The sequence below is a fragment of the Aphelocoma coerulescens genome, chromosome 7 (genome assembly GCF_041296385.1).
Source record: "Aphelocoma coerulescens isolate FSJ_1873_10779 chromosome 7, UR_Acoe_1.0, whole genome shotgun sequence".
Taxonomy (NCBI): Eukaryota; Metazoa; Chordata; class Aves; order Passeriformes; family Corvidae; genus Aphelocoma; species Aphelocoma coerulescens.
This window is the reverse complement of record NC_091021.1, coordinates 22,391,751-22,416,075: the sequence shown is the minus strand read 5'-3', so window position 1 is coordinate 22,416,075 and position 24,325 is coordinate 22,391,751. Positions and strand designations below refer to the sequence as shown.

At 36.4% G+C, this 24,325-nt stretch overlaps 1 protein-coding gene across 1 annotated transcript in view; it reads right to left on the bottom strand.

The window, feature by feature from the left end:
- Nucleotides 1–24,325, bottom strand: part of KCNH7 (potassium voltage-gated channel subfamily H member 7) — a 217,133-nt gene that overhangs the window by 9,003 nt on the left and 183,805 nt on the right. Inside the window, exons 10-13 of the mRNA XM_069020800.1 lie at nt 19,956–20,208; nt 16,338–16,543; nt 13,527–13,626; nt 258–509 (exon numbers count right to left, since the gene is read on the bottom strand). Coding sequence (XP_068876901.1) covers nt 258–509; nt 13,527–13,626; nt 16,338–16,543; nt 19,956–20,208 — 811 coding nt within the window. The remainder of the gene's footprint in view (nt 1–257; nt 510–13,526; nt 13,627–16,337; nt 16,544–19,955; nt 20,209–24,325) is intronic.

Below are 24,325 nucleotides of genomic sequence, written 5' to 3'. Positions count from 1 at the left end.
ATTTACAGTAAAACCTAGAATGGCCTTCTGGAGGTTCTACAATCCAGTCCCACAGAACTGTAATCCAGTTCCCACTGAATTAAACTACATTAAGCCTCTTGAGAAATAATAATTTTTTGATCTAAAATATTTTTTCTTAAGCTTTTTGGAGTAAATATTATGTAAAGAATCAAGAGAACCATTCAGAAAATTATTTTTGTTAATCAGACTAAAAAGATGTCTGCTCAAACTTTTCTAAATAGCAACAGCTGGATTACCTTTGCAAGAACTGCTTCTTTTGTCAATAAGAATTTCTTCTGTGTCATGATCCGTTTCTTCAAAGTCCACCTCTGTGGTTTTCTCTGTTACAGATGGATAATCAGCTATCCCAGAGAACAGGGGTTTTTGCTCATCTTCAATAGAGGACACAAAAGATGATGACCCACTTTTTTTCTCCTCAAAATGTTTCTTAACAGATTGATAGTATCTGGTGCTGTCTCCTGAGGGTTCAGGATCACTCTGATCATTCTCTCTGAAATAATCTGTGAAACAGAAATAATTGTATACAAAAATAAGCAATTAATGAAAGTTTATTCTAGTTTATTATGGTCTGAGGATGGACATGATTCTTATACAGGTAGGAAGTTCACTGTCTGTTAGAAAAAAACCAAACTTTAAAGCCTTTTTTTGAGTCTTCTATCAGAGGAGATTTATATTTCTTTTGAAGTCCTAGAAGATATTTGCATGTATGTAGTAAGTATTCTTAGTCCATAAACCATAACTCGTTTTGCAAAAACTTGCTTATATCGAAACAACAAAGGCTTTATCCAACACAGCCCTCCTGTGTACTCTTTTTTTTTTAAGTGAGGACAAAATTTAAGAAAGCTTTATATAAGTCTACAAAATATGAACTATTTCATTCTGTCTTCCAATTTCTCTCATTATTGGGCATTTATCACAGTCTTGACAGGCTAACTGTCATGTATGTTAGACTAGGTATCAGAAATACTCATTTAAGTTATTCTCACATGAGAGCATATTTGTTGATTATTCTTTTCCCAGAAGAGACATATATGTTAATCAACCACTCATCCCCAAAATTTCTGGGCCCACCTAACCAGAGAGCATATTTCTCCGTATTTATACAGGATTGATATGGTAGAGAGAAACACAAAGAAGGGAGTTCCTAGTCTGACTTCATGGGATCTCCTCAAAACAACTTTGCAAAGTAGCTCAAATTCCTTAGCCTTTAGAGTTGCAATTCTCTGAACAGCCAACCTTTTGAATAACAAAAGTAAACAACATTCTGTGATATATATGGTGGCAGTGTACCAGTCAAGTTGAGAATGAATCTTTCATTAATCATATTCAAGGTCCGTAGTGAACAGCAGCAGATTTAGTCCTCTTAAGAAACTGAAAGTAAGCCTAGATTTAAAGCAGATACCTTTAAAAGCAGATACCTTTAAAAACATATTGTAAAAATTAAAAGGATTTAAACCCAAGAATGATAATTTCTTAATACAGAGAAGTCTTGATCTCTTTTCAGCATAAACTTGAAGCTAACTTTGAATTCAAAATTTGGTTTTACCTATTTTTAACTGAAATGTCAAGATAATTTCAGTTCCGCTATTTATTTAAAACACATTCTAGCAGGGTAGTCTCAACAACATATAAATACTGTAATGAGTTTGCATTAACTTCCTGGGGAGACAGCATGATTTCCCATCTGCTTTGTGCTAATTACTAATCAACATAGTTCTGGAATGTCTGTAGTCCTTATAGCCTACAGCAGTGGCTGTATACACCATTCCATATACTCCCTAGGTTTCTGCTCTGTTTTCTGGTCACTGTAAGGAAATCAAAGTGTGGCTTCATCTAATCATCTTTGTCTGCACATAAAAAGAATGCAATACCTGTAAAGAGCACCCTTCAAGGGTCCAGAAATCTGTGAGCAGTGAGGGCAGGTAATGGTGAACAAAATAAACCCAATAACACAGCAAAATAAACTGGCAGGCCTCCTGTACCTGTACCCTCTAGAGTCTCCAAGGGCAATTAACACAACTGCAAATGGAAGTGACTTTACTGGGCTTCTGTTAAGCAGGACTACTGGCTCTACGTGATACTGGTGATGCTGAGTTACTGCAAAGTTGTCAAAACAACTGCAAATGGACTGGCAGTGTAAAGTTCTTGAGGGATGCTCAGACTCGAGAGTCAAATGCCATGTTCTTGGCAATTCCATCTCCAAAACTGTACAAAAACAAAAGAAAGCTTCATAAGAAAATTTTATTATAGATGTCTCCCATGGTATTTCTTGTGGGAATATATTGAAAACATACAGTCACGCTACAGTAAATTGTCCTAATTACTTAGTGTTTGACTGAATTCAACCTGGGAAAAAGACCTAATGAAAGCTTGAAATTGCCAATTTTTAGGGTAATTTTGTATGTTCATGGGATTTTGTACACTAACGGCAGCTGTAATTAGCACTCTGTAGAATACAAATCAAGCACTGGACTAATTTTAAGAAGGGGTCATTGAGTGAAAAAAATTGTTTGGCAGCTGAAGTATAGCAGACTGTCTTATCTCTTATATTCATAAAATGACAAAATATTCAGAAACATGAAGCCAGATTCTGCTAATAACTACTCTTCTGTAAAACCAGGGTAATTCAGTTGATATCCCTGCATTTAGTCTCCATCTATATCAGAACAACAGAATGCATTATTTTCTAAATGCTGTCCAAATATTATGAACTCACTGGCATGAGAAGGAAGGCAGAGATCTGTTGAATGTAGGCTCCTGCCTATTGAAATCAGGGAAGATTTGTTCATCAGCTGATCTATTTCAAAACAGACATCTTTGGCTTTACTGCCATTGCATTATCTTCTAGGCATCTGGCTATACACAGAGAGTCAAAAGTTGTTTTCTTTTTAAAAGACTCCTATTTAATGCTAAAGATTCTTCTCTCTGGAGGATAATCTTGTGATACTTTGCCCCTAGGGTATGAATTAAAATAGAAACTGCTCTATTTTATTGACTCTTCAGGACCTGGTAACAGTGCAAGCTCCATACCTCTGCTCAACACCTTAGCAGTGCCTCTGTAGCTCAGTGGAAAATAAGTTACAAATATATAGGTAGGGCTTTTTTCAGAATGTGAATTTCTCTAATTTCTCCCTCCTTTTGTAATGAAATCCAGTCAATGGTTTGGAATGGATTTTCCAGAAGAGAAGACTTTTCTATCTGTGTATGTATGGATATGTTCACTTTCTGTCACACAGAAAAGTGTTTTTAAAGTTTTATTTATCCCTTTCTGTTCTTCTTCCAAATGTAATCACTAAACCCCATCTTCCTTTCCCCTCCCCACACCAGTTCTAGTGTTTTCTCTTTCCTTTTCCAGTAAGACAAATTTCACTTTCTTATTCTGACTGATAGAATCTGTTTTACTGAAGATGATTATTTCTGTAATTTCCTGCTTAACCAAAATGTACAAACATCATTTACACTCTTTATGGGACTGTTCTAGCCTGTTGTATGTTTTGGGTGCCTGCCAAGTTTACAGGCAATGTCCTCTGACATTTGCTGTCTGGAAATTCCAAAATCTTCAAAGTAATTATCAGAAGGTTTGTGTCCTGTTTTTCGTGCGTGCACTGGCAAAGGAAGGGAAGAAATGGGGTTGTCACAAGTCTGGGTCATAGAGCTATGACAGTGACTCACAGAAATACTGGCATTAAAATCCTACTTCATAGGATGGTTATCAGAGGTCAGACGATTTCTTTTGTGTGATATGGTCTGCAATACTGAAATTTTGCATTGCTCAAGTAGTGCCAGTCTGCATGATCTAGATGTATTTTCTCTTAATGTATCAGTGTGCTGCAAACAATACTGGTGAAAGTGTCAGCAGTATATTACCTATGGAGCAGCATTGTTTAATACTGCTGTAATTTCATTAACTGGAATTTGTCATCATTAATCAAGCTAGCTATGTAGCCTAGTGTTTCAGAAGGTAGAAAGTTTTTACTTCCTTTTCAGCCATCCAATAAAACAATCCCATAATATGCTGAGACAAATTCGATTTTGTGCAGCAAATGAGGTGAATGACTTCCTCACTGCCACAGACAGCAATTTATATTCCAAACTATAACACAGACAATCCTCAAAATTAACATGATCTGCACACCTATAAATCTGTTCAGCAGAAATGACATCTTCCCTTTCCTCTTAAAAAATTGTTTTACACTACACCAAGTGCATGCGTTGGTAAGGAGAAATGCACACCGTGACTTAGATGGAAGGTTGGTTAATGGCTCAAAAGGTCTGGAGATCTTCAGATTCCCAGCAAGAATTTTGGTTCAACTGTTACAAGCTCTCTCTTGTGTGATATACCCAGGTACTCCCATGGTGGTTCTATGTATGAACAAAGTATTTGCTAATCATCATGACTATTTGTTATCTCTTCTTTAATTTAAGAATGCCTGTTAACTTGTCAGAGAGCAGAAAAATGCCTTATGTGCCCACCATAGGCAGCAAATATTTTGAATGAAAAGTCAGTGACCAAGCATTTCAGATAGTATGTTAAATACAATACCACAAACAGGATTGAAAGAGTGCAAAATTTCAAAATGTCAAAAAAATCAAAAGCTGTTGATGCACTGGTGTTGATGCACACTGATGTTCAAACCATACCTATGTTTTCCATCATATAGATGGGGAACAGCATACAATCAGTCAGGGAAAATGGTAATCCTAATTCCTGGAATCCCTGCTTTTCACTTAGTGGTGCAAGAACATTATAAGCCATACATAATATTTAGCTAATATCAAAAAGTACTGGTACTGTGGAGCAGGACCGATATATGAGAATCCAGAGAAGTCTACTCAAGCTGTACACAGAATAAACTACTTTACAGAATGCCAATCAGCGAGTTTAGGATCAATAAACTGAGAATTAAAATGCTACTCAATTTTTTTTCTTGCTGTTTGCTTTACTTAGTTGAATGTGACTGGTATGGAGTACATTGCTAAATATAGCTGAGTGCCTTCTGATAGACTGGCTAAAGGAAGATATCAAAAAGGAGGAAGGTGACTGCTTGTACACAGGAAATGAAAAGCAACCCAGTGTCTGGTCATTCAGTGGGTAAGTATTGGTATGGTGAACTTTTTTTTGCCATATTGTTCCTTTATCTAAGAATAAAAGAACAAAGTTAAGTAATTTGTATTCCTTTGCAGTCTTATGGTAAACAGTATAAGGAATTTTCATAGATTTATTTTCCACTGGGAGAAGGACATGATCCCCATAATCTTTTCAAATGCATGAGAAGTGATAGGTAAAATTCAGCACTTGATTTTGCATGTAGCATTTGAAATGAGAGCTACTCCACCTTTGCTACCAGAAAACTTGTCTGAAAACTGATTTTGCTCTTGTCTGTGGAAATATTTAACCCTTATGTCTCTGATGTTTCAGAAAGTACTACAACTTACCCAAATCCACTTAAACAAACCTAAGACATTTATGAGCCTTGAATTCTAGTGCTTGAACTCTTGTCTCAGAATTGACTTGGCCTTAGAGTTCTGACATGTTGTGACATCTAGATGTTTGTCAATGCCAGTCTTAACTCATGTTCTGAAAAGGAATACATTCCAGGAAAGGTCATCTGAAAGTCTATTCCAGAAGACTAACAACTTGAACAAAGCATTCTACCACTTTTCAGCTGAACAGAAATTTGTTCAATTTGTCCTGATCATCTCAGGTCATGACAGGTGATCAGGAAAACAGAGAAATGTTGCCTTCATAAACCTTTTTGAGCGCCTGCAGAAAGCATAGCTTGCTCTAACATCTACATATGACCAATGCATCCCTGAGGACAAAATAGTAGGGAAAAAAGAAAAAAAATTAAGGAAAGTAAAACCATAAAGTCCTTATAACTAACAACTAAGCGATAAGAAAGCAAAACCTGGTATCTCTAGAGGTTTTTCTTGCTCCTTGGTGAAACATCACGTGTGATTATAGCGCTGTTCAAGTTTACAAAATGTCTAATTACCTACTTTTTGGATGGGTCTTACTGCATGAAAACTGTATGGAAAAATCACAAATTTAGTGCACAAGAAAAAAGAGAAATAGTTTGAAAGCTTTGCACAGGGTCTATTGGATAACCTGAGAAACTCAGATCTAAATATTTTCCAAATTATCCCATCTGGAAAAATAGAAATTGGTATGGTCAGGAGAAGTGATTGGTCCTAAAGCTCTGAAAACAAACTGAACTGGTAAAATCTGCAGTGCACTTTGTAAAGCAATTGTCTCCCAACAGGAAAGCCATCTGTATGGTTTTCACATATAGTATAGCAATAATACTTAGTACAATGAGACAATTAACATAAAGGCTATCTTTCACATACACTTTATTTTCTTTTGGTAATCTAAATAATCACATAGTATCTGATGGGTTCTTGCACTGCAATTCACTTTTAAAAGTGGAAAGGTATGTTTGCAGCTTTTTAGTTGCAATCAGAGATAAAGTACACAGTGCCTATTCAGTGATACAGATATTTTGTCAAATTTGAGGACCACAGGATTATATGGTTTAGAAATTTAAGAAAACAATGTAATGAATCCTGAAGCCATCACATATTTATTAAAAATTTAATTTAGTAACAGCACCAGATTTTTGTGAGGAGAATTGGCTACGTTACTACAATTTCTCCTTCTGTGAACATCATAGTATAGTTATGCTCTTCTACAGCATAATATGCAGCAGAACTAAAGTGAAACAAAGAACAACTGAAAATAGGTATTTTCTATCAGAGATTTCTTTTGTCCTTAAAAACAATCTTTTGAAACAGATGCAGTTATATCAAAGCTTGGCCATTTTCAGCACATGGCAGAGACAAGAGGTCTTAAAAGTGCACATACATTTCCTAAGACATTTCTTAAACTGGTAGAAAGAATTTGTCTGAAGTTCCACCAGGCACATGAATTTGTGTATCTAGAAGTCCTGCTTCAGCACCTTCAATTACATGTCTGTAGACCTGTCAGACCTCAAAATCTGAAACAATGCCAAAGACTTACAATGGCTCCTGAAACCTGAGCTGTGGAAGTTCTTGCATTCTTCAGCACAGGGTTGTTTTCCTCCTTCTTCCTCACTTCTACTCATTATGTTCCTCTTCAAATAGAAGAGTTTCTAGAAGGTTTCTCACCTATCTTTAGGACCCCCTACTTAAAAATGTACTGTCAGATGTGTATGTGGTATTTGACTAACACCAAGGGAAAATGTTGTCTGTCTAGTAACTATGCAGGAAGATCCCTAATCCTAAGAAAAGTAGGTTGCTGGAAGTATTTTGGGAAAGCTGAAACATTTTCTCCTCTGAGTAGTAAAAAGGTTTTTTTCTGTGATTGTTTTTAATGATGGATGATTTGTTTCATTCCAATTTCATTCATAATTTGGGAGGTCCTAAGTCTACCATGGGTATGCATATGATAGATAAAGCTAGATATAAATACAGATATAAACTAATGAGATTCCATTGTTACAGAATTTCTGACAATTTTGCTGAAAGGTTCCAGTAGATTCAATAGTGATGGTGGAGGAAATTCACTGTACTGCACAGAGTTTGAATTACTGTTCTATATCAGTGCTGCTTGTGAGTGTTTGGTAAGTTAATGTGTCTTTTGCTGTGTTTCATCTCTGAAATATGAAAGTTAGGGTGATTTTGGAAATAGGGAACTGCAGAAGATACTGAAACCTTCCCCCATCATGATGGACTGAAATCCTTATGGACTTTTCCATAAGGATCCTTTTCCTACTTTTAAAAAGGCTTAGAAAAGAGGTAGTTTTTGAATAACTGAATTTGAGACACATTTAAAAAGCCAAGAATTTCAAAGTTGAAGGGAATATGAAGTCCTTCATTTATTCTTTTGTGCCATTTTCAATACAATGAGATGTTAGAGATGGAGTGACAGCCTTCTATCTCCACTGGTTTTGCTTTGTCTGTTTTTGTGTCAACTTTAATGCTAATCAAATAATGATAGAAGGACAATTCTTATTTTATATTTCAGGAAATAATGCTATACTTAAAAACAATCAGAAACAAAGAATTATAACAATGCACCTCAGAACGAATTCAGGGCATAGGTCAAAACAGTTCTCTTATCAAGTTTAGAATTCTCTTCTCTTTTGCAAGGAATTTAGCTTTCACCATGGTACTATTATTACTATTTTTTTTTTTTTTTTCAAAGGATGGCTATGGCATGTGTGACTGCCCACAACATTTTGATCAGATCTGGCCTTTGGAAACAGCCTCTTTGGGAGTAACTCCAGGAAATAAGACTCTTCTGTGGAAGCTCCCTGAGGTGGCTCCCAGGCGCTGTGGTAGCAGCAACAACACTAACAGGAGCAGATGGAACACTGCACTAGTGGGTTCTCTGATGACCAAATACATTTTTGCTAGGGGATTCATGATTAAGGTAAGATTTTGGGGACATGAGGTCTTGTTTCCAGCCATATGCTGCCTGCCAACATATTAGCTGTTTCCTGGCCATTTAATGACCTAGCACTCTGGTTGAATATTAGAAACACTTTTCTAATTAAGCCCAAGCCAACTTCATCAGCATAATACTAACAGTTTAACACAGTTAAGTAAGACTTAATATAAGTAAATAAGACTTAATATCAGTTCAATTTTTCTCCACATTCTTACCCTACTTTCCTTCTGGGGACATGACACAGTGCTTGGCTGAGCATCTTTTCATAAAGTAAGCATTTAGATAAATGAGCTGGGGGAGGGGACAAGAATGGGAAAGAACAGGGCAGGTGGTGTTTTCCCATTCTCTTAGTACTGCTCCACTTTACAGTTTTAGGAAGGAGAAACAGTTCCTGACGTGTCCTTGTCTTTTATACCTAAATCAAGAGCCATGGCCTCTCGATACTTTGTGTAATAAAGAGCCATGGCCTCTAGATACTTTGTGTAATAAAGCTGTGTTAATATGGCTTGGCTTCTTAGGCTGAGTAACACCTAGAAGCAGTGCACGCTGAAGATAGTTACACTAACCAAGATTGAGTTAAAAGTTTGTTGCAGTGCATGTGGCGGTGGCCACTGCAGCAGAGCATTCAGAGGACTGGTGGACAAGCCTCCAGAACACCAAGGTCTAATCCTCACCCACTGGTTACAGCGAGTTCCCATGAGCTTAGTGGTTCTTAGTTTACATGTTTTAAGCTTATTGGTTTAGGAGAGCACCACCCAGTTTTGTGTATAAGCTCATGTTTATGCATTTTCCTTAATTGCCTATGTATTAGTTCTGGAAAGTTCTCCCTTCTTCGACGCCTCATTGGTCTACTCATGTAATTCTCTCCCTTAAGTTATCCCTATTGGATATTCCTCTGTTGTCTCCTCCTCCTCAGTCGCTCCCCATTGGTTGTTTCCCTTTGTTCCACTCCCATATAAAATATTGTGTTCTCCCTTATCCCTGGTCTTTGTCCCTGGACTCTCCACCTGCAATAAACCAGCTGGAACCCATATAAAAGACCCCTCTCTCGTCCTTTGCCTCCACCGACGCTTTTACATCATCTTTGTTTGGGGCTCGCTCCTTTCGAAGGAGCCAGCTTTCCTTGCTTGCTGCAGCTGACACCAAGGACGTCTGCAGCTGGATGCTGTGCTGCCTCGGGCAGGCCCCAACAGTGTCAGAAGTTCTTTAGAACTCTGGCTTTCATGCTAACTCTGAGATTTGATCACTAGACACTTTTTGAAAAGTCTGATCAGGAAACATAACTCTTCAGATTAAAATTAAGCAATATATGAGTTTACTAGTCAACAATATTTTAAGAATGAAGCCCTGCAAAATGTATTTTATATCCCACTTGATTGTTACAGTCTGTGTTGACATGGGCAAGTGCAAGCCCCAGGGTAACAAGAGTCTGTGAGGACTTTGTTTTGTGACCATTTAAAGTCACATCCATGGAACTAGTATTTTCTTGTTATGAATTTCCTGGGCCAGCTGACACCAGAACAGTCCCAAGAAGGTTAAGATTTTAAAGCCAACATTAAAAAAAAGTTAAAAAAGATGCTAGCAAAAGTGATAATGCTTGAACTCCAGAAAAGTCTTTTCAAAGCCTCAAGTTTTCAGCCTTTCAGTAAGTCTCCTTACACTGCATTTTTCACCCATATATTGGATTTTATAATGATGTAAGCAACTCTAGAAATGCCCTATTCAGCATGGGATAATAGAACTGCACTCAGAACTCGCAGAGCAAAAGAAAGTTCTTGCCTGAATGTATTTCCCTTGAAATTAGCTAACTCACACAGAACTGCTAGAAGTAAATGAGAAATGGGCAAGAGAGAATTGTATTCTGCACTGCTAAAAATGACAACTGACTATAGATGGAGCAGCTCATTGTTGCTAAGTTTTCAGCAGGAGACTAACTTGCCAGCCCAGCTGAGAGCTTTGTTTGGAACTGCCAGGCAGGAATGCTGCTAATTTTAAGTAGTCACAGAGAGTTTCTTGGCTGACTGTCAAGCATCTATGGCAACTGGCTAAGTCTGCATCTGCACCTGTGCAAGAAGTACCATCCGTTATTCCGAAAGACAAGCAGTGAATTTCTTTAGCATGGGAGCAAGTATAAGCCGCTATGTAGTGAGTGCATTAATTTTTGCAGAGGACCTGTTCTGATACTGCAACCCATTCTAGAAGCCAGAGAAGTCCCTCGAATAGTCTTGTAGCCTCTAAAATCACATTATGACAGAGCTCTTCTTAGCCTTCCTTACTAGCTAAGATCAGTTTTTGTTGACACAGGATAGAAATGGTGTCATTATGTATATGTGGAGTGAGAAGGTCTTGTGTGGAAGTGAAGAAATGGTGGTACTAACTGCAGATGCATAACAGAGCGCGGTGTTGATTTTGTTTAACCCCTGATAAAACTCATGCAGGAAGAGTTGCCATGGCAACAAGGCCCAAATCAGGCTAGCATGAACTAAAGGCTGAGATAACACAATCCCATTTTTAGCACTCCAAAACAGAGAAACATGATGATCACACTAAGGATGGAAAAAATACAATTTAAAGCTGCATAATATGCTAGTAGGTCAACAACTGAAAGTAAAGAATGCCACAAAGAAGACCATTTCATAAGCATGCCTCTAATAATTGCAAAATAAAATATCAAAATATAAGAGCAAGAATTCTGGGAGTCTCTATCCTGTTCAAACTGTAGCTCTGAAATCAAAATATGATTGTCATATAACATATATTTTTTATCTTTTGGCGTACTCTGTCCAGAAATGCATTTTCCAGCTGTTTGTTCAGGAACTCTGTCTTTTCTCCTCCAGTTCTGAAAAACTCTGCAGGATCATCCCCAAATATTTATCATTATAGACTAACTATGCTGGATCAAAATAAGATGCCACTCCCTCCTACGTATAAAGGGTTGAAATCAATAGAATATTACTTTACAAGCCAGTAGTTCCTCTAGTACTCTACAGCCTCATAGAGGATGTAGGAATGGCCACAGAAAAGTGACACTGAAGATCTATGACTATGAGGTGTCTGCTGTGGTCATGGGAACATGTAGAGAATCTGAAAAGAGACCAGAGAGGGGCAGTAAGCCACTGGGCAAAAAGTGTACTCAGTTCTTGGCAAAGGACTCTTACTTATTTTATCTTCTCAGATGGACTTCCAGTGTATCTCACTTCTGCCTAACCCACGTATTACCAGGTGCTGTACAATTATTGCCAGGACTAAGAAGCTTGCCAGTCTTGTCTCTTCTTCCCCATTGGTGCCAAGTATTTTTTTCAGAGAAAAAAAACTATGAGAAATTATATTTTTTCAAAAGTAATGCAAATAAATATTTCAAAGAGGATGTTCAGTGTAATTGACTGAGGAAGACCATAAAAGCCTAGGGGTCTTGGAACCTCCCTGACACCTGAGTAGCCTATTTGAAATTCTACAGCAGGCACAACATAAAAGATCACTTCCATCTTGTCTAGGTAGCAGCATATGTTTTCTCATAAGAAATGTGAAGGTTAGTCAGGCAAAGTATCTCTGTCAACAGATTCTTTGTGAAGAGCAGATTGAATATTTCATGGGGACATTTTCCTGACAGATTTGTTGTCAGTCTTGGCTTCCTGCCCTAAAGATGCTTCTTTGATCGAACAGGAATGTCATTGTTCTGAATAGCCACACTCTGGATTAGAGTCTCTTCATCAAGCGTTATTCCTGCTATGTATATTTAAACTGTTCCCATTTATTATCAGCCACTCTGCTTCTCTATAAATTGGTATTATGCTGCATTTAGGACTGAGGTTTAACTGTGGAGTGTGGAAGACAGGCATAACAGAAACAGTAATTTGTCAGACAAAACCTTCAACCATAGAAGTGTAATGGTATTCAAGGAATTGTGTTTTTCCTACATAAACATGAATATCCTATGAGTATCAGTTTAGCTGTCTTCATGATTGTTGCTGTCTGACCATAGCTACTGTCCTCAGTTCCTGGTACTTAGCAGTACTAAAAATTGGTGAAAAGGTTTAAGGTTTCAATGAATTTTCCTTCATTAGGTTTACTCCCAAAAGCCACTAATGTGAACGTAAGCACATAAAATGTTATCTAAACTTTTGCCAGAACAACCTTTTACACATTACCATGTGAATCGAAATTGGGCTATGGTGAATCTACTGTGTCCTGAAATATTTAAAATTTTTAAGCTTTAAAATATTTCTATTCCAGGGAGAAACATGTTGGGAAATAGAATTATTGGGATCAATAAAAGAACTGTAGCAGAAGCCTGCAAGCAAAAGGCCTGTGTGAGAAAGACTCTCCATGAGAAAATTCTTGTGTGAGAAAAGGCCTGAGAAACAAAGAGGGAGTTTTGAAACAATGCAGCTGTACTGATAAGATGTGCTAACCGGGAGAGAAGGGAGGTGAACTCTGAATTCTTTTAATCATAACATAACTAGTAGAAGCTTGCCAATGTAAGTCCAATTAGGTAGAAGTAGAAATGCGCTTTGGTAAGTTTTAAGCCACTTAAGAGTTAACAAGCTGGTATACTATATAAGTGCCTCTGGATTGCTAATAAAGGGAGTTTTGCTCTTATCAACCACATTGGTTTTGGACTGCAACTTCCTCCCCCTGCCGGAGCCAGGCCCTTTCTTTTTTACTTTCCAACAGAAACACTACCTAGCATCAAGTTCAACAACGAACTTTGCTGGGGAAATAAAATAATCCACTAGACTAGGTTCTCCACACAGTTTAAAACATCATGTCAGAAAATAGCTATTAAGAGATAATATGCATATGTATGTGCATGCCTCAAAGGCAATAAGGTAGCTTAATAATGGAATGGCTCTTCACTGATAGATGTGAAGTCATAGAAGGGTAAAACATGTATCTTCTAGTTATACATAAGCATATAGGATGAAGAGAGTATTTTTGTTGCCCAGCTGGATTCTCAAGGGCTGCTCCAGTAACAGCCAACATCAGGACCCTAATGTACCCAGCATTACCAAGGGAAATACCAAGGAATAATGAGGTGGTGCTGTCTAATGTAAGAAATGAAGTTAATTACCTTTCTCTATTTCACTTTGGAAGGACAATTTCCGTCTCCGTAGTTTGCAGTTATCTCCATCCGTATCATTGGTAGTTTGTGATCTTATTACGAGGTCAGACTTGATTAACGAAATATGAAGAAAAAATGACAGATTAGTCCCATCTAAAGAGGGCAGGTGATTGCCCTATTTGCAATAGGTGATTGACTGTTAATCACGTTCAAGCTTTAAAAAAGGCAATATTAAAGTCAGTCTGCATCAGCCTCTCCATCAGCAGCTAATGAATGGAATTGCCCAAGGCTAACTTAAAAAAAATTTATGCAGATTGAGCAAAACCAACACTGTAATCACCTAATGGTGAAATACCATTATCCTGATAATAAGTTTACATGGAAATACATGTGTTCATGTATTATTTTCATTATTATTATCAGCTTCTCTGAACTTGCACAGATATGGTTTACATAATCTTAGAGAAATTAATGAAAAAAATTAAATTACCTCTAGCAGAGAATGTATACTATTTCAAGAAGTGGTAACTGATTGCAATTATATTTATACTTAATTCATGGTAATGATTATAAAGGTTACAATAATTTAAACAATAATTTTAAAGGTTATATTTTACAATAAATACAATGCTGACAAGCATCAGGCACTTCACCTCTCATTATTTTATCTTTCTGGATCCTCCCTACTTCTTTATCAGATTTAGATCATTCAGATATTTATTTCTGTAGCAGAACAAAATGTTGTTTATTTCTACCCATCTTAAGAAGATTGCAGTGCTTTTTTTTTCAGTAGATACAAGATGCATTTAACCCTTATTTTTTCTACTTACTTAAAAATAAGAAATGTACAAATTAGCAAATATAACACCAGTTTTGCTCTTTGTATACATACCCATGGCATTGGCTTCAGTCTACTTCCCTTCCCTGTGCTAGTGAAGTTTCCCATACCACTCATGTAAGCAGATTTGCATGTGGGAGAAGGGCAGAGGGGCACTGGGAAGTGTTTACATCTTTCTCTATTCCCTTCATTGTAAACCTGGCAAGTAATGTGCTTCAGTGGTGGCCCATTGGTAGAATAACTGCAGGAAGGAAATTATACTTTTACACAAATAGGAGGGCAAGAGCAGAAGTTGAGGCAGAAGCACCTATTATTCTGATAACTAATTCAGATCTGAGTGATGTTTTGAAGATGAGAATGTGCTCAATGCTTCTTTTGGGGGATGATTTTCTGGCTTGCAATAGACAGTGGAAAGTAAGTGGAATTTCTAGAGAAAAATGGTGATTTTGCAATCTCAGAAGCATGGCTGAGCCTCTCCTGCCTTCCTTGTCTCTGGGAAGACTAGTGATTTTTAATCAGTGGCTGGTACAAAACTAAGGAATAACAACTGAAAAATTTCTGAGGTAAATAAGAAGTGTGAAATTTCTTTGTATTCTACACCACAAAACAGAAGATAGATTAAAAAAATAATTTCTCAGATCTGAGGAAAAAATAATGGTAAAACATTGATGACAATGTAATTGCAAGAAGTAATTGCTCAGACTTAAATCATTAATGTGGAATTATCCTCAAGAAATTTTTCAAACATATGGACATTCCGTTTTAAATTTATCACTAGACTATACATTCATTGTGTTGTATTTCACCTGTAATTAATAATTATGATCTTTACAATGCATACAGAAGGATGACTGAAAAAAAGAATATAATTGGTCTTTTATTTTTGGAATGATATTTTACTTAAAAAGGCTCATAATATAAAGAAGTGACATTTCTTGTCAGAAGTTTTATTGGTTATAATTTTTAAAAAAAGATCCACATATGATTAGCAAAGATTTCTCTATGATTTACAGCCCAAAACTTAGTGTTTTTTTTCTCTTTTTTTCTTAGAAGGCTTTTGAGGCTAAATTATGTTAGTTCCTTCTCACTGAAGCTCTGTTGTTCTTTAAAGTGTAGTCAGAAGCCACAAAACAGCAGTATCTCAGAAATAATTAAATGTAAACCAGTCATTCTGTGGGCAGTGTAGTCCCTGGCTTGTGGCCAGGGCTAGTGGACCTGCGATCTTCTGGGGAAGATTTTAGCCTCAGCAGCATGAGCTGGGCAAGAGAATTTCCCCACTCCCCTTCTGGCCAAACATCCATTTTCTTTCCCAGTCAGACTAACCCTGTCAGTCTGAAATGAGGAAACACTGGTGGTATTTTGACTTTCCTGAAGATGTAATTTGTGCAAAAGGGGACACTTAGGACAGTCACTGTGGGAACAAGAGACCAAGAAATGCCTGCAAATCTGAAGACTGAGTGAAAGTTGAAAAGTCCCTTGTAAGTTTTTAGTCTCGTAGGAGGTAGAGTGCATGCCAAGATAAGGGAATTAACAATTGATATTTGAAAGGCAATTAAATATTTTCTATTGCTAGATACAGAATGAATCTGGATAATCTGATTTATTCTTATTTTATGGATGAACAATTACATTTAGTGTCAAAAGTTCCCCTTGTGGTGACCTAGGCTATAGTCATCTGAAAAAAAACATATTTTCCATGGCTTTAACAAAATCCCTCTGGGCGAAGCCTTAATACTATTTAAATATAGAACCAAATCCTGTTAGATTACCATCATCTGAATAATTTCATTGACTTCTACTGAGTTTAACTGACTTCAGTAGAAGCAATCAGGTGAGTATATTTTTTTAATATGGGATTTGGCCTCAGGATTTTAGCTTTTCATTTTGTTAACCTTGGTTTTTCAAATGCTGTTTTCAAGTTTTGTTACTGTGGGACAGATTTGGCCCAATATTAAGAAAGAAAAATCACTTATTGTATGTACCTTTGCAGTTTCATCTCTCAGATTAAAAGTTAGTTCTAGATTGGTGAGGAAGAGATCAGAAAATTCAGGGTACATATCCAAAACTTCTAGTAGATCTTCTCTCTGGATCTTATGTAAGTCACAGTAAGTTAAAGCTCTTACATCTGCGTTTGACTTTCCTGGTTTTGCATAAAGATGTACCATCTCTCCAAAAATATCATTTTTCCCTGCAGAAAGAAAATTAAACAAAGATTATTATTTCCAACATGAATAAGCCATTAAATTGAATGATGTATTTCTTTATGATACTGGCATAGAATACTTGATTTTACATGAAGTGATACAACCAAATTACCATTGCACATATATAAAGAGGAAGCAGTATTATTAAGTATTAAAAGTGAAATTATTAAGATCAATGAAAATACATAGGCATATAACTGGACTAAGTGAAAGTTTCATCACATTTTTTCTTCAGTTTCATCAAAACAACATGTATTGTGCAGGTTCCTTTGTCCTTCTAAAAGCATTATTTGGTGATTTCAATCATATTGTTATGAGGACAAAGATGCAATTTCTATTGTTCAGTCCAGTACAGCATTTGTCTGGCCTGTAATTACGAATTACATGAAGAAACCAACCATACTTGAAATATATTTTAGTAGAAAATTACTTCATTTTTATATTTTTTGGAGGGAATGCAAAACGTCTAAGATGCAGGTGTTCTTTTGAATAAGCCCCTTAAACATGTCTGTTTTGATACCATTACAATTCTTCCAGTCAATGTTGACACATTTGCAATAGGTGTTTGTTAGGATTGTCATCTCTATTTAATTGCTCATTTTTGCCAAACTGCACCTAACCTTCATCAATGCAGAGCAGCTGCACCTGTAAACCAGTGAAAATATGCTCTAAACTAAGGGTTTCATGGTTACCTGCAAAATGGGGTTTGGGGAGGAGCTAAGAAAACACTTATGGAAAAGAATAGTGATCATAGCATGGGAGAAGCAGCAGATTGGTAAAAAAGAATACAGTGGTGATTTTTTGACTCTGTTAAACATTTGTGCCTTTCAAATTAGGTTACTAAGAGTAGGTCTGGTTTCTCCATTTTCTAAAAAGGAAGCTGAAAACTACAGCTAAAAAATGCAAAAGATAATTTAAGGGCTGATTTACAGTGAGGGTCTTAAAGAACATGGGAAGATTAAGAGATAACCTGATTATATTGCATATATTCTTTAGAGAGGAAAAATTATTTGGGATTCAATGCCTCTGGAATATGAGAAGGAATGAATAGGAAGAACCAATGGAAAGAAATTGAAGCAAGATAATTTTGTACTGGAAATAAGCACACATTTTTAACAGTAAAGGTGATTAACTATGGAAATAAACTGCCAACAAAAGTGATCCTTTTTTCATCTCTTCATATCTTCAGAGAAAAACCTCGTTTTTATTTCGTCAAACACAGTTCATTAAATGTAACAGATAGTCAAAGATAGGAAATGTAACAGGAGTCAGTAACGTAACAGGGGTTTGCCAATATAGTCCTTCTGTCAAATGTTTATGAATTCAGAGGTCCCTATTCAAGGCATATAAAACCTCTGTAATGAGAGTAGTGACATGGTTGCAGTATTTTTACATCTTGTCTGCAAAGCTGAAACAGTAGATTTCAGAGACATTGTGTTTTCTAAGGATTTGATGCAGAATTACTGTTGCCAGATCACTATTAAAGAAACTTAACTCATCCACATCAGACAGTGCTGATGATTTGAAGAAAACTGGGGGAGAAACACAACATTTCTCAGAACATTTTGATTTCTTTGATGATGTTGCAATACTTGTTAAGGGTGAAAATTTCATCCATGCTACCTCTGTTGGAATACTCTGTTGTCCAGAGCACAAAGCACTGAGTGTTTTTTATGTCCATTTCTGTGTGTAGGTCTTTCAGAAAGAGGAATTAACTAACTAAAAATATTTGACTAAGTATTGATAAACTTTGTTAGGTTTCTGAATGATTTCAATGCAGAGTAATTTTCCTTTGAATCACCTATCCTTTTTCTGCACATTCTTCAGGATACCACAGACTTATTCACTGGAGCCAGGTATGGGCAAATTCCTGCCTCATGGATCATGCAACAGATGTGGGCTCAGTTTCTTTTGGATGCAGTTGTGCACACCTGTCCTTATGTCTGACCTACCATTCCTGGGAGAGTGAGGCTCCAAACTGCAGTCCCTGGTGTGAACAGCTATAGGCCAGAAGAGATACAGTGGCATGGCCCTGCAAATACCTGGGTTTCTGCTGCAGTGTGAGAGCACAGGGATCTGATGTGCGTAACATGAAAAACTTGACCAGTCTGCATCTTTGGCCCAGGAAGGAATTGATGAATCCATAAAATTGTCAGTTTGTCTTGATTGCAAGTGCAACAGAAATAGTACAGAAATTTACATGTTTTTGATGTGAGAGATTAATTCCTTGATGAACCACACTGCTCATAATCAGGGAAAGACTCTTACACAGTTAAGTAAAAACCCCACAGTGTTATACTTGCATGCTCCCTACTTTGCTTGTGCCTAGCTGGCCCAGCTGATGAGATGCAACAGCATGACATGATGAATTATCTTGATAACACTATCTAAACCTAGGGAAGGATTGCTTTAGGCACACCTTTGTTCTGCTCACATACCCACCCTGCAAAGTACACACAGAATAATCAGTCAAAAGTGGGTTAATAGCAACCTATTGCCCCCAGTCCACATCTTGCTTGAGCTACTTTCCTGACTGTAAGTTCCTGCAGTGGCCAATTAACAGAAAGACAACATATGAATGATATTACAGCTGGTATAGGCTTCTGTACAGCAAAATCCTTACTCATCTACTCAATTATTCTTTCCATTTATATTACCTAATATAAAATTGGAGAAAAAAAAGTCTGTAGTCAAGTTTAGGTAAGGTTTTAGTTATTTTACTTTTAATACTGCTATAGCTAATGAAGTCTTACTGGTTTCACATAAGAGCTATGCCCAGTTGCAGGTGAGCTCCCAGCTGGACTGAGCATTGTCCTGAGCCCACTTTGTTAGGAAAGAAAACAAGTAACTCTCATGCTATACAAACAAGAATGTGTTAATAAGAAACATAGGGGAAACACCCGGTGTTACTACATCTAGATCAGATTAATGTTATTCTCTTCTTTTCCTTTATGCCCAGTGGGCAGAAACAGATATTTCTGAAAATCTCTACAAGACGTTTTGAACGCCCAGAGTAGATTGCTCCAGTTAGCAAATAGGGGAGTCTACGTGTCTCAATACCTTCATCACTGTTAAAAAACAGGTGGATCTTGACTTTTGATCTTGCAACATAATCAGAACTGGAATAACTGGATATCTGCTTGCCTCAACTTGCAGCTTACCTTTTACCTAGGAATTAATGTGACTAAAGATAAATCTTTAGAACTCCAAAGAAGTGGGCTCTTTGGTGCTCATGAATTATTACAGTAATGTAGAATTTTCTTCTTAAATTATTTTTTTACTTGCTTTCAAATAATAGTGAGTAAAACATTTACGAATTTCCTGTCCCAGGAACAACAATAAATATTTCTTTTGAAAATCGTACTCTTTTAATATGCCTTGTAATAATGTACTTACCAAGAATGGCTACAACAATGTCACTCTTAAGGATTTCAATGGAGCCTCTTGACACAAAATAAAGAGCAGTGAGAACATCTCCACAGTGCACTAAAGTGTCTCCAGGAGGTGCATGTGTTGTCTTAAATTTCATAGCCAAAGCTCGAAGACAGCCTTTACTGGCCCCCCGGAAAGCTTTGCAATTCTGAAGCAAATTTTGGTTGAGGTGCAAACAAATGTCAGCTTGTAAGCATTCTGGAAACCCCTTCAGGACCTGGAAAGATAAGCATAAGGATTTCATGCTAATGCTATGAAAGTTCTTTTTATAATTTTTATTTTTTTTTCCCGGACAAAGAGAAAGAAGTAACCTACAAATAGACGTGGCTCTAAGAGCTGTAGGAGTATTAAAATTCAACGTATTTGAATTCAATGTATTAAACGTATTAAAATTCAATGTATAGTGTAATCTATATTGCAAAACTTTTACAATGTGAGCACTCATATAAATACTAATCTATATAGTAGTTACAAAATATGCTATTAAGATTTCTTTCATTGCAAGAAATGGTATCAGGGTATATGAATGACTATACTGCAGTCAAATAACAAGACAGCTAAAGGGAGAATCTCGACTGAATTTCACCCATTTGGACTGATATATCTATATCCTTTTTATCAATTGTCAAAGTACTACATTTATTATAAGAGAGGTTTTTGCTGAAATAAACATGGCATTTTCACAATAAATATATTCTGCTTGCAAGTGCAGGACTTCTACTTTTATCAGAAAAAGCAACAGGAGCTATTGAAACAACAATGTTATGCAGATTTACATAGGCAGATGATTAGTTCAGCAAACTACAGGGCTACTTGCTGTGGTCCTTGCTCATCTCTTACCAGAACAACAGGAGTTTGCCTGAAGTAGAGTCATGGGATTCCTCTTGGGTACCATGGCAACATGTTAATTTTGTTTAGAAGGAAAGAAGGGAGCTATTTACAATGTGGTCATTACGTGTAAGCTTTTCTAAATTGCCTAGGATAATATACCTCTGATTCTTTTAGACTCTATAAACATTTCTGCTACTGACTTCATGGGAATACTGTGAGTGACTCTGCCTGCTGACACATTATGACACACCACCTTTCTTTGTTATGTCCTGTTATCTGCTGTCAGTGATGTGGTTGGGTCATATGCTTTCCCTGGGGACAGCTACAACTGTTGCATATTACTAAAGGCAAAATATGTACTGATGCTACAAGTCTTATGAATATGTGAACAGGATGTGTCTTTTTGTTATTTGACCAGTCTATTATTTTGTCCCCACTTATCTTCTGCACTGTTTTTTCTATAAACATGTAAACATTTCTGCAGAGAAAACACATATCCAAAATGCATTCACTTGTTGCTGTATTAATTCGTACTTCAGCACAAAAAAGTCTGGGCACTCACTCACTTTGCAGAAATATATTCACAACTCAAATCCCTTGCTAGTGAAGATGAACCCATTTCTGATATGAGGCTTCTGTCCACACAAGCCAAGCTATGTTTTAAAAATGAGATACTAGAACCTTAAACAGAGTGGAAATATTTCTATGATTGTTAATGGAAATCAATGCTGTGAAATAACAAACAATGTTTTAACACACATGTATACAACAATTTTTGAGCCTTAGGACATTACCACATGAAATTTATACATCCTCAGAAAATGCCAGCATTCAACAACACTGAGCAAAAGAAAATATGATAAATGAAAAGCTTTTGTGGTGTCACTCTGTTTTCAGTACCTATCACACCACTAGAAATAGCTTAGTATCCAATTATGCTCTTTAGTTTAATGCAATTATATCGAAATAAAAAGGCTGTAGATTGTAGTAACTTATTTACTGAATGATAGTGAAAAACTGAGAAACAAATATGTTTACCAAATTATACAGGTGGAGAAAAATTGTGTTTATTTTGAAATTGTTCTCTAGTCATGTGAGTATAAAAGACCTATTTTGAATTAATTTGTTTGCTATGCATCTATCTGAACACAATTTAGAAGAGCTCAATTTTTATAGGATGTGAAATAGGAAATGTATTTTGAATTCAGAAGTACTTACAAGAAAAGTGTATTTGAATTTTTAGGAAGTCATGAGCACTTAGAATATACTTAGAATAAATTGTTTTAATTTTTCACATCAGCTGTTTGTCTCATTTATCAAGGGATTGTATTTTACCATTAAGCAAAACCCATGCAGACCATTTGTGTTGGTTTATATTTCTGAAGATACTTTGGATATACCTTTATAGAAACAATTATTTTTATAATTAATTTATACTTATCGTGAAACTGTTATAAAAACATTTCATATTAGTTAATAATTATTTATATGCCAATAACATCTGAAAGATACCAGGCTCTTTTCAAGCATCTGTGATTAAAAAGTCCCTGCTCCATGGAGCTTACACTCTAAAATAGCTTCATACATCAGAGAGGAAAGACATCTACTCTTTAATATCACAATTTTAAAATGCCAAGAAAGAAGACTAAATAACATTTGTTTCCAATGGAATTTGGAGATTATGCCATTAATACACGCTTAAAAATTCAAGAAAGAAGCTGATTTGAAGAAAAATCTGTTAAAACATTGGCAAAACCTACATTGCCAAAAAGAGCTTACCATATTGCACACATTGTGTGTAGTGAGGTATTAAATCTAAGTCCAGTAGCTGACACAATACAGAATTTGATGTTTCCAAACTAAGTTTTATGCTGTGCAATACAGACATTTTGCCAACCCAAACCTCCAACTATTTGTTACATTTATTCTCATATTCTGATTTTCATTATGAAATTGCATTGAAAATTATGTTATTATAATGTGAGAATCAACATCAACATCAAATTTGTACCCACACTGCTTATACTAAATATTAGAAAATCAACCATGCAGTCTTCAAAATAAATAAAATAATTGAAAATTATAAAACTAGAATTGCTCTTTAATAACATTATCATCAATGAAAAATCCAAAACTAATAAATAATTTTAATACAGATTTGAGTTTCAATTGTTCCATTCTTTTCCAACATGTTTCTATTGTTATACACAATATCTCCTCAGCTGTGATTCCATGAGGCCCTGGTGAGAAAAATCTTGGATTCTCATGGTTAGAATCATGTTTGGAATCAGAACTCATGCATAATTCAAGAAATACATATAGATATTTTTTAAAAAACATGTAACAAGGCATAAAATCATCTTTAGCTCTCCCCCCTTAAAAAAGAAACAGTAAAGTAAAATAAAATCAGTTAGGATGCTGTGACCACAGGCTCCAGTTGTCTCTCATTGGTAGTTATCAAGTCCAAGTTCAGTTATCTCTTCCTGTCTGGAATAAAACTTACTCCACGTCAAATAACATTGGCCTGCTTACAGAGGAGGATATTCATCCAGACAGATGTAAAACATTTTACATGGAATAAGTGACTGAGGTTTCGTGAGGATAGTCAGGACATGCATGATTCATACTGCCTTGAAGAACGTGATCTTTTGTATGAGGAGAGGGAATCCAGCTTCATTAACTTCTTTTCTCAAGATGACAGTAAGGTATCACTCACACATGCATCAGCTACATTTGTGACAACAGACTTGGACACATCTTTGTGCCTTAATCTCAGGCAACAAGCAACTGTTTGGGGCAAAGATAACCTTGGGGTTTTTGGATAAATAATAAAATTCATGACAATTTTTAGATTTTCTATCCTTAGTTCTGGAAAAGGTATTGACATATGTCCCACAGAAGATATTTAGAAAGTATATAAACTGAAGTAAATGAGGATATTACAATAATTTTCATTAAATATGGAAATACCACATTCCATACCAACAAAACCACAGAATGACTGAGGTGGGAAAGGACTTCTTGTTGGAAAGATCATCTGGTCCATCCTCCCTGCTCAAGGAGGTCTACCTGGAGCTGGTAGCCAGGGCAATGTCCAGATGGCTTTCAAATATCTCTGAGGACAGAGGTGCCACAGCCTCTCTGGGCAACTTCTACCAGTGCTGTTATCCTCACAGTAAAAATGTGCTTCCTGGTGTTTGGACGAAGCCTCCAGTTTCAGTATGTGCCCATTACCTCTGGTCCTGTCACTGGGCACCACTGAAAACTTGTTCCACCTTCTTTACACCCTCCCTTCAGGTATTCACATTGATGAGACCCTCTGTAAGCCTTCATTTCTCCCATCTGGCTGAACAGTCCCAGCTCTCTCAGCCTTTCCTAGTATGAGAGATGACTGTTTGCAGCCTTACAATCAAAGATACTCCTTTAATTCTGCATTTAATCTTCTGCTGCGAGTTTCTCAGTTGAAATATAGGTGGGATCATTAAATACCAAGCAGCAGTTGA